At 34.4% G+C, this 12,020-nt stretch overlaps 1 protein-coding gene across 1 annotated transcript; it reads left to right on the top strand.

Annotated features, from left to right (window-relative positions):
* Nucleotides 1-9,889: 9,889 nt before the first annotated feature.
* LOC123708998 (prostaglandin reductase 1-like) lies at nt 9,890-11,295 on the top strand. The gene is made up of 2 exons (XM_045660072.1): nt 9,890-10,083; nt 10,237-11,295. Exon 2 carries the CDS (start codon nt 10,251-10,253, stop codon nt 11,259-11,261), a length of 1,011 nt encoding a protein of 336 aa, XP_045516028.1. The 5' UTR covers nt 9,890-10,083; nt 10,237-10,250; the 3' UTR covers nt 11,262-11,295.
* Nucleotides 11,296-12,020: the final 725 nt, after the last annotated feature.

Here is a 12,020-nt window from a genome sequence, read left to right as displayed (position 1 = left end):
GCCCACTGAAGTATTTCCGAACCAATTCGACTTAGGGTCCTTCAAGAAAAGAGCGTACAAATTCTTAAAAGGCCGGCAACGCACTCGCGAGCCCTCTGGCATTGAGAGTGTCCAAGGGCGACGCTATCACTTAACATCAGGTGAGCCTCCTGCCCGTTTGCCCCCTATTTTATAAAAAAAACCAGTCTGCAATAACTGTCCTAGCACAACTATCGCGAAACGCGAAATGACCTTTCCCACCAAAGAATGAGGCAATCATCTTTTTTCCTTGACTTTTCCTTTCATTTCGTTAGTTGGCCGATCCTCGAAAGGAGGCACCCACTGAGCTGATTATCTTTTGGTTTCGGGTTCGTAACAATATAGCTTTCATCACCAGTGACGATGTCAAATACAGCATTTGAGTCACCGCCGTTGAACTTATCATATACATTTGACGACACCAGTCCATGTGAAGGTGTTTCTGGATGTCGGTTAAAGTATCGGGAATCCATTTGGTACAAATCTTCCTGACGCCTAAATGTTCGTGTAATATTTTTTGAACTTGACCAATTCCTAGGCTTGCCCGTATCTGCTGATAGGTCACTCTCTTGTATTCCTCTATCATGCGTCGCACAGGACTGATATTATCTTCAAAGAGTTCTAGAATTGAAATTCAAAAAAGTTTCATTCGCAATGTTTCTAACTAGCCAGTTCTAAACATTTTCAGTTTAATTAAGTTCTACAGAAACACTCTTTTACAATTATCATCGGTACCGGTTTTCTATTGTGCCTGAGTTCGGTTTTAGGACAACATATAAATGATAACTTTCAATATTGCATATTGAAATCCGATTTTTTCGAACATGACCACAAGTCAACTTAATTGTACACAATTTTTAATGACTGGGGAGCGAGCGAGGTTCGGTGCTAACTATTAAAACTAATATAATATATCAGTAAGTAATACTATTAACTTGACTTTGCTATTGCACCTTGCAGCTTGGCCTAGTGGTTTCAGCGTGCGACTCTCATCCCTGAGATTGTAGGTTCGATCCCCGGCTGTGCACCAAAAGACTTTCTTTCTATGTGCGCCATTTACATTACATTCGCTCAAACGCTTCCCGAATAGCAATTGAAAATTCCAAATTAATGGGTGTAGTAAACACAAATAAATCGGAGGTCCGACGCAAAAGATTAATCGCATTAACATATTCATAATTTATTATATATGAATATATTTGCAAAATTTATTTAATATAATAATTATCTTGGAAAATTATGTATTCTCAGCTCGCGATCACTTTAAAAAGAATAGTTAAACTGTCATTCAGGGATCACATCACAAGTATTGATGAAAATCGTACAATATCCGTCCGGTGAGTTTATCACACACATACATACAGACACGGATAAGTCACTTCTTTTTATAACGTCGATGGAAGTTAATCAACCTACAGTCGATATAAACATTTAAACGCTTTCATCATATAAATAATATATGTGTAATTGTATACTTTTTAGGTTTCCACATCGGATTGAGTACGGTGAAGGCACTTAGGCTTAGTGGTTCGATGTTTGCGGTGAAATGATAATTGTTTCGGGTTTGTATGCACAGAATAATCACTTTCTTCCTACGTCTTAGAAATTAATTATTAAGGCTGCATCTTTGCCCAATACTAGAAATAGTTGTCTATAGGTACCCACAACACGGTATATTTCCTAGTTTTATACTCAGCCTTAGCCAGTATAAACTTGGCGATTAAAACAAAAACTTGGCGATTGAAAAGAGTGGCGGAGAGTTTATTGCCCGTTCCTCTCTACCGGTCTACGCCCTTGATTTGAGAACTGGCATTAACATTTTGTTACCCATATGAAAAAAATAATTTCAATTGAATATAATAAGTCCCTCTACAAGCAGTCATCAGGCCATAGTATGAATAAAACTACATTTATGAAAATTCACAAAAGCGTTATAATTATGACCTATTTAGACTACATTCAATGTAATTTAATGTTTTAATGCTGCCAAGTTAAAAGGCAACACTCAACATTTCTTGAGAAACTCTGAGCTTTTTAATGATGTTACTATTTTAAATTATTGACTTTCATGTTTAATATCAAAGTGCCTTGCTATAATTTGAATTGTACACGGATTGTGTCAATCAGCTCAGTCCTTAACCCCTTTGGCCTTGGCTATGAACCTTAAGATCGTGCGTTTAAGTCCCGACTGAGAACATGATGAAATGTCTGCCCTTACAAAGCAGAAAAACATCGTGAGAAAGTGCGTCTTGTTCCCAAAAATCGATAGCGTGCGTTCGAAGATTGAATTTTATTTGAAACAGCTTGTAAAGCTTTTGAAGTACTACGTAAAGAAATCAGAATTGTTACTGCTGTTTAATAAAATACTCGTTAATTGTTCAATAAACGAACCTGTAAGGAAAAGTTTATAATTATAAGATAGGAAACAGAAACTAGGAAGTCTAGTAATAGTATTAACCTCGTTACAAAAGTAACTGGAAATAAACGCAATAATAGCAAGCTGTAGCAAAGTAAAAACTGCACGAACCGTTCCCAATTCTCGTAGCAACTATAAAAGGGAATGGACGATCCAATTTTATTACCACCAAACTAGCGATGAGCCAGAAAATCTAACAAAACACACTTATGTCCGGATCTTTATTGAAACGAGGTTTTAACAAGATTAACTTAACAGTTTAATCATGGAAGTATCGGTTTTTTAATGGAATGTAAGTATTACACGGTTTATAACAATATGAAAATGAATTACACGTCTTGCCTGCCTAAATCTCTTGAATCAGTAAGACAAAGGTCTATAATCCAATTAACTATTTTTACTTAACATAATATTCTACTGGAATGTTTATTTATCTACAAGAGAGACTCAACGGTGTATGATTAAAAACAAAGTATTAATACAACAAAATTTGCAACAATGAAATAATAGTAACATTATTGTCGATTAGCGAACAATTATTACTTTAACAACATTTTTCAACCCTGACTATCTTGTATTATGAATAACTATTGTATAAAATAGAAAAGGGCAAGTCTTGTAGGCATCGTGTATAAATCTTTTAAACTTATCTTTATATAAATAAAAATGAATCGCCAAACTCAAAGACGGTTGCACCCATTAGAGTATTTTTTTAATGTATTCCTTGCAGTCTGAGTAAAGGTTTTATGGAGAGAAAACTTGGAAAAAATAAAAAAATATGGAAAATTTAGCTTTATTTATTACTTAGGAAGAGCGAACAATATCTATAAGAAGATAACATAGCAAAATATATTATGTGTCGGTATGTAACTACTAAAAGGATTGGGTCAAAATATCGTAAGTTAGTAAAACATAAATATTAAATTATTTCAACGTAAATGCAATTAGATCTTAAAAAAGATCTTTGACTAGCCTATGAAACCAGTATTAAATTACGCACTTCCGTTAAAAGTAATCTGATGCCAAAACTAATTATGTGTGTAAAACAAATATTTATATAGATAACTATTCTTAAATTACATTTCAGAAGTCAGTTGTAACGTACAATTATTGAGGCAAAGTTCCGGCTCGAAGTTTACCGGAATCCGGAACAAGCTGGAAAGTTTACGATAAAATGTTTTGGAAACAAGTCGAGTTCATTCAACTTTTATTAGGGCTAATGTTTTAGAAGTCTGTCGCTTCTGCTCCAATTAAGTTTATATCTAGAATATTTACACAGCTTGGTTTAGTTTGGGAAATACGACTATCATAAACTTGACTCCCAGACTAATGACAGACAATGTCGAAGTCTATGATTGGCTAAAAGGAAATTCTATATTGAAGTTACGATTTGAATCTGCTTCTAAAGACAAAAGGAGTTCTACATTTTTATGAATAACTTAGGTTAATATTGAAATGCATTTACTCTACTAAAGTTAATTAATTTATTTTAAGCTGTCAATATTTATTGTAAAAATGTATAAAGTAGTATCATTACCGTCGTAAGTTCAGTACGATATTAATAATTTGACTTTAAATAATAACCTTAATAATGACTTATTTTTCTATATACGCCGCAGAAGAAGTCAACAATGCTTCGCCATCGCGTTCCTTCTTGTTTCATAATATTAATACAAGAATAATAAAGAGTCTTATAAAAATATTATATTGAAGATAATAAACCTATCTGAAGAGATCTGAGTGGGTCTCCCGCTGATACGGAAAAAATCGATAAAAATGTGATAATGTTAAGTATAGATCCAATTTGTAAAGCAATATAAAGAATAAAGTGTTTTCTATGAAAGATAATTCAAATAATATTATTTTACTTCTGAGGTCATGCTACCAAATCACAGCTGTGGGCCAATGGACTTTTCCGTCTATGTAACGTGATGAAACCGGCATGCCTTAGAAACAGAGCGAATAGGTCAGGCGTAAAAGTCATACCACCTATTACAAAAAGAAGAAACTGATACAGAAATCTAAGGCCAAGGCCAGGTACGTTAATTTAAAATACGCAACTCTTTTCAAACTGTTTCTATTGTGTTTATAACTCAAAATATAAAACAAAAAATAAAAAAGTCATAAAAATCATTGACTATGTATTGTTGCGTATTGCAAGCAATAATTTCAAAATTTCTATTAGAATGCAACATATATTTATGTTTATGGCCACATTCTTCCGTTCTTGTAACTAGAATGTGAAATATATCCACTGTTCTATGTCGGCCAACACACATACCTTATAGACAATACGATACGATTCTGTTAGGAATTGGTTATGATATATGTATTATGATTAAGGTATTCAATTCATTTTAAAATTACATATTTCTGAATATTATTTTTATAATTACAACGTTTCTATATTCTGCTGATACAAATACTGCAACAGATAATTGTTTTGACTCTAAAATGACTAATTATTTTGATAAGATTTGTTTTTAATTTTTAATTTATTTTATTATTATTTATTTCTTAAGATGTCATATGGAACATGGTGTAATGGTTGCAGCTCCTTACAAACGTTGTGTAATACAAAAAAAAAACTTGGCGATTAAAAAGAATGGCGGAGAGTTTATTGCCAGTTCTTCTCTTCCGTTCTACGACCTTGATTTGAGAACTGGCAGTAAATGTAAAATTAGAAGCATTTAATGAACTTTTTTTGACGTTCATAAGTGTACATTCCGTTACCTATATGAATGAATGATTTTTTACTGTGACTTTGACTTTAACGTCCATAAATCTATGTAATAATAATAACTGTATAGGTATTGGCCTCAGACTGCTTTATAATTGCCCTTTTTCTTTTAGCCAAGTAGGTGGTCAGCTTTCTGTGCCTTACAAACGTTAAAGATTTTTAGATTCTCATGTGGTATGCCTTCTATAAGCAAGAATATATTAAAATATTTCTATACATATAAAATGTAAAAAAAAATTATAAATGTAAAAATGTCGGCTCATGTAAAGCGAAGTTGTTTGTGGTGCGATAAACGGCAATAGTATTTGTGCGTGTTGCTGCGGGCGATAGACGAAGCGTCGTTACATGGCTAGTCCTTTAAGAACAATAGCTAGCATATTTGTTGGGTAATATCAGCATAAAATAGTTTGTATCTGATAAAGTATACAATTTCCGCCCAACGTTATGAGTGTTATAAGCACTACGGGTTTGTGAGTGATAAAGCGAAATGACGCAACGTAAAGAGTATCTTTGATTAGACTAAAAACGCTGTGGATCAAACAATTAAAATTAATATTATCTTCTCATAATTCGACCATGGGTTTTTTATTTGATAGTCATTAATATTTTTGCTATGCCACAAATGGATCTCGATAACTGATTAGACATATTGTTACGAGCTAGGGGATCGGATAGAAAATGCTGTAGATTACCTTAAGGGTTTATTTCTTGATTAATCAATGAGGACTTTATGAGCACATATTACTCGCAAAAAACAGTCACTAATTACTTACTCATGCAAACTTCACACAACACTTTATTACTTGTCTTTATTCGCAGTTTATCTCTTGATATCGCATTCGAAACTACTTGTCGCGTTTCAGCTCGCTTATATATCTCTGGGAATAATCCTTAACAATATTCGAGAATTCTCTAGGCGGGATTGCTCCTGAGTAGCGATTGCACAATTCTCGAACGTCCGTACTCTTTGTCTCTTTCTCACATAGCTCCGTCCTTGTCGTAGGGCGTTCTAGAGTGCTCAGTCAAGCTTCGAGAAGGTTCCGAACTTCCCTCTCTCTCGCGAATCATTCCTTCGTTGTCCCACACCTAGAAAATTCATTCTAGAATATTCCCTCATAAAAGGGGTATAACTAGGCCTGAAAACGGGTCTCCCGAAAACTGCACCACTCGACTACCCATGTTCTGAAAGTGCCTGAGTAAATGTTTCAGCTTCCTTGAAAACTAGGGTAACATTATGCAAATTAGAATTGTCTAATATTTTTATTGACCCTCTCCTGAAACGGTCAGAAATCACATTTCAGCCTGCTGAAAAGTTCTATAACTGGTGGAAAAATCTAGAAATATTGCAGTCGACCCGTCTTCGTAACAATATGTTACCCAGAGATAGCGCACCTTTCTCTTATTCCATTTCTTTGTCGTTATCATAAGGTTTTACTTGATATTTAATTAAATTTAACTTTTAGATTACTTTTTGTTTCTCAATTAACATTTCTTTTGGCTTTAATGGTCGGACTTTTTGGTTTTGTATTAATTATTTTCTGCCTTTATTTACCTTGATGTTGTTTTCGCCTTTGTGTTGTGTGATGTGAGTATTAAGGCGTATGATGTAATGGTTTCAGGCGTTTAAAAATATTTTATAAAAAATAGCGATTTAAAAGAGTAAACGAGAGTTTATTGGTATTAGTTATACTCATCCGTACCACACTCTTGATTTCAGAGCAGTAAATATAAATTTAGAAGCATTTTTTTTTTCGGACGTTCATTAAGCCTATATGAATAAATCATTTCGTTTTCATTTTGATTTTGTTCTGGAGGTATGTCACAATACCCTAGGTATATTTAATTAATAAATGGCGCAACAACCTGTTTTAGGTCTGGGCCTCAGATTTCTGTATCTGTTTCATGATCGTTTGTGAATTGAAAAGACAAGTAGGTGATCAGCCTTTCTGTACCTGACACACACCGTCGACTTTATGGGTCTAAGGCAAGCCGGTTTCCTCACGATGTTTTCCTTCACCGTTCGAGCTAATGTTAAATGCGCACATAGAAAGAAAATCCATTGGTGCACAGCCGGGGATCGAACCTACGATCTCAGGGATGAGAGGCGCACACTGAAGCCACTAGGCCAACACTGCTCTCCTAGGTATATTAGCGGGGTACAATCATTTGAACTGTTTTGTAACAAGTATATATTAGTTTATTATTTGTTTTGTTTGTGAGCGAAATTTTAATATTTATAGCTTGTAAAAAATTCTTTTAGTTTTAATAACTGTTATCATTCAAACAAAGTCATAGACACTCTAATAAAATAATTAAGCAACTAACACAAAGTAAAATAAGTACAAACTCAATTACTGAATTATGACTAGTGATTTTTTATTAAAATACGCCATATAGTAAAGGCATTCGGTTATGAATACTTATACGTTTTTTAATAATTCTGCAAATGTAATGTACATTTTTTGCGTGCTATGAGTTCGAGGCTCCGTTACTCTGATAAGAAGTCATCATGATCAAAATTTTATTTTATTTGTTTACAAATATTGCTTTCCTTAAAATTTTACGTTAACGTTTTTTTACTTTCTGGCCCCAAAGTCTTGGTAGTTATTCATTCTCTCATAGGGACTCCCAGCAATGGAACAACCCATTTTATTCGTATAAACATGATTTTGTTGTTTCTTGCGTTTATTTTTCGTAGATGGATAGGTAAACAAACCTACTCCCTTATTCTTAAAAATTAACTCAATTTCAAAGTACGCATTTGTCTCTATTCATCACAGCGGAAACTAAACTGCCGGAAAGAGACGAAGGTATCTACGAAGATTCTGTTTCTATGAAGCTTCCAAATGGTTCGCTAGACTCAGAGTGCTTTAGTATAAAGTGCGATATTGAATTAGTTTTAATGGATAAGGTTTTTTCTTTACGCTGAGCCTAAAAAACTCCTATACTGTATAAATAATAATGACAAGTTGTAAGGACCTCGAAACAATGGTATTCGGAATTGGAAGCACGAAGTACATTGCAATGGTGAAAGATTCTTGCAAAGGCGAAGACTAATTAATAATTAAATTACTCTAGAAAAATTGAAACTATAATTTTGTTGATTATCAGCAATATATCCTTGCTATGAGTAAATCACTATTAAAGCGTGCGGTGAATGTGGTTGAAACACTAATCGCTTGCACAGTACCGAACTGATGCATTGTTGTGCCCAAGCTGTATCTAATGTAAACCTATTTTAAAGCCTGTAAATCGGTTACAGTTAAGCGTAAATTACGTATTTATTTCGCTTTTATGTGTGCCGTGAAACTATTATGATAAAAAATTGAAATTATCTTTTATTTTGGCAAGACGTGTTTGAGCACTGGAAGTATTTGCGATGGGTGCAGCAGCCCACAAGGGACCTACGACATCGGTTGACTATTACGGCTGATTGGCTGAACCAAGTCGGTACAGCATGTGTCTGAAAGCAATGTCGACTTCAATATTGAACTTATGTACCTAATTTTCAATATCACTAGCTAGCACTGATGTCGCTTCGGACCGCATTGTACCAAAACTTAATATAAAGTAGGGACCGCTATAGTTTTTTCAAAGTAACGGAGTACTGGGGGCCTACTATGAACTTACTTATTGCGAGCCTATTGACAATCTTCAACTGAGATGCATCGCTTATTCGTATGACATCGAAAAAACGAGACAGTTCATGTTCGCACGTGACCTCAGCGGTAATCAGATTTCGTTCATTTAATTTGTATGAAAATTCGTATCATGACCGCTCGGCTGAACCAAAATTTGACCGTTGCCTTCAAACTATGACAGAATAAGCGATTCTAAAAAAGTTACTAATCATACTCTATGTAACAGTTAACTTTTTTTATAGAACTTCATATTTTAGATTATATTTTTTTTTAGAATATATTTAATTAATCAAAGTTCATCCACAGGTACATCCAGTGCTATCTATGCACTTTTGCCATCTTATACGTAATTCCCTTTATTAAAAAATTAATAAAATCTTTGAAGGCGCCAGATTAGAGTTGGATTTTTTACCTCGCTTATTGCAAGTTTTTTATTAAAATTTCGAAAAAATCTTTTGGAGCAAGGTCCGAGAAGTACGATAGATGTCTTAAACATTCCAATTGAAGCTCCTCCAATTTGGTAGCAGTCTGTTGTGCTGTGTGTGGTCTAGCGCTAGCTTTTTCACCTTTCCAATTTGCTTCAAGTGGATTAATACAGTTTTATCCCTAACTCCGCAGCTAACTCAGACGTAGTATGCGATCCGCTTCCACAATAGCCTTCAATTCTTCGTGATCAACCTCGGTCGCCAACGTTTAGAACCAAAACACACCGTGTTTTCTTTAACGACAGCGCCGCCTTACACATTAATCATTCGAGCCGTTTCTGCAGTATTGTTCATGTTTTCCATGTTATAAATATATAAATAGAGTGACGCAAAGAAAAAAATTTAACGGGAAATTGAAGTGAATTATGATATTCGAAAAGCAAATACACCAGTAACAAGCTGTAAAAAATTGAATTTGGAATTCCTAACCAAAGAGGAGATATTGAGGCCAGTTCGACAAAACGTCAATTTCATATGTAAGGACCTAATATAATGGTGATGAGATATAAATGTGCGCAGCGTATGTGTATGGCGTGAGTGTGTGCAACAGGATGATAATATCGTTGCTTATCGTCGTCATTCGCCTATGACGGTTCACTACTTGTTGATAGTGTGATAGAATATCAGTCTAATATTTTATTTGCATGTTTTAAAATAAGTTAATTAATTACGTGAATTATTGTAAAAAAAACTTAAAGTATATATTTGAATATTATAAGTGTGAAGATAAAAACTCAATAATAAAAAGTAGTAAACGATCGGATTCCTGAAAGATAATATTCAGTAAGTATTTAAATTAATTATCGTGTTCACATCTATATCACAAGATGTTCTTATCACTTGAACAGTTAGGTTTTTGAACTATGCGATAAGCTCTTAACACTATGTCTTAAATAATTTAATTGAATTTAATTATAATTTCTTTACCACTTACAGCTGAACGTGTTATAATGGTGAAGGCAAGAAAATACGTCGTAAAAAGGCATTTTCAAGGAGTTCCCAAAAAGGATGACTTTGAACTTGTCGAATATGAATTGCCGCAGCTAAAACCCGGTCATTTCTCCGTGAAAACCGAATGGATCAGTATTGACCCTTATTTTAGAGCCTACAACTATGGTACACCCACTCCCTACGACCAGTTCGGCTATCAAGTAGGTACAATTACAGAGTCAAAGCACCGTGACTTTCCAGTTGGCTGCAGAGTGGTTACTCATAAGGGATGGTGTGACTACAGCGTGGTTACCAATTTAAAAGAAACCTACAGTAATGTACAAATATTGCCAGATCTTCATGGTCTACCCGTTGAGTTGGTTTTGGGAGCTTTAGGCATGTCTGGAGTCACCGCTTACTTTGGTTTTCTTGAAATCTGTAAACCGAAAGCTGGTGATACCGTGGTTGTGTCAGGAGCAGCAGGTGCCGTCGGATCTATTGTAGGACAGATTGCAAAGATCAAAGGGTGCAGAGTTATTGGATTCGCTGGCTCCGATGATAAAGTGCAATGGCTTGAGAAGGAACTAGGATTCGACAAAGCTATTAACTACAAGACTGCGGATGTTAGTAAAGCCTTAAAAGACGCAGCTCCAAAAGGAGTAGATTGTTATTTTGACAACGTAGGCGGGGAGCTGACAGCTGCTATTTATAGCCAAATGAATTTGTATGGAAGAGTATCTCTCTGCGGTTGCATTAGTTCGTACAACGAGGACCCAACAACGTATAAGACAACATCACTGCTGCCGCTCATCTTATTCAAGCAGCTAAAAGTGGAGGGTTTTTTAGTACCCAGGTGGTTAGAACCAGAAAACAGGATGCCAGAGGCGATAGCTGCTCTGGCTCAGTGGATTAAACAAGGCAAGATAAAGACAAGAAGCCATGTGACCGAAGGGTTTGATAAGCTATATGATGCCTTTGTCGGCATGCTCGCTGGGGAAAATACGGGAAAGGCTGTTGTAAAAGTTTCATAATGTGTCATCATCTAATAAAAAATATTGTAATTTTTGTTTGTATTTCTCTTGCATTGGAATATATGACTTGCTGTTCTTACCAAAAAAATAGGATTATCAAGAAAACAATAATGTAATATTATCACAAAAAAAATGAATCAATATAGACTGAAACAGTACAATTCATTGCATCGTCAAGTTTTACACTTAGGTACAGAGATCAATTACAATATTTATATCTTAATATAATTACAAAAAAATCTCAGTTCTCAATCAAAGAGTCTCAAGCATTATCATCGTAATTTTCTAGATCTTTAATTAACGGTGGCTTCTCACAGATTTATGAGTTTTTCTTCTTTTACAATAATTAAACGGCAATTATAAAAATATTACGGCAATAATAGTCTTTTAAATCTCTTTAAGATTATCAACCTAAGTTCCCCCGAATTTTAGCATACCAATTTATTACCCATAATATGTACCCACCCAGTTCCTATATATTTAAACAAACTCGTACTCTTTCCAATTTGATCGTATAAAAGTGTAGATATGAAACACAGTTGCTATACAAATAGTTCGAGGGCTGTGAGATAAGACAAATGAGTACATAAAATAAAGTGGACGGTATCGATTATACGATATATTATTATTTTGAAGTCAAGTCCTATAGTGATAATTATTCCGATAAATAAATGTTATACTAAATTAAATATATATAACTGACCTAATAGTTGAAAATGCACCTGACGACATTGATTCGCGGTGAAAATAACAGTGTCG

The sequence above is a fragment of the Pieris brassicae genome, chromosome 4 (genome assembly GCF_905147105.1).
Source record: "Pieris brassicae chromosome 4, ilPieBrab1.1, whole genome shotgun sequence".
Taxonomy (NCBI): domain Eukaryota; kingdom Metazoa; phylum Arthropoda; class Insecta; order Lepidoptera; family Pieridae; genus Pieris; species Pieris brassicae.
The sequence above is the reverse complement of the archived record's forward strand: the minus strand, read 5'-3'. Positions and strand labels throughout refer to the sequence as shown.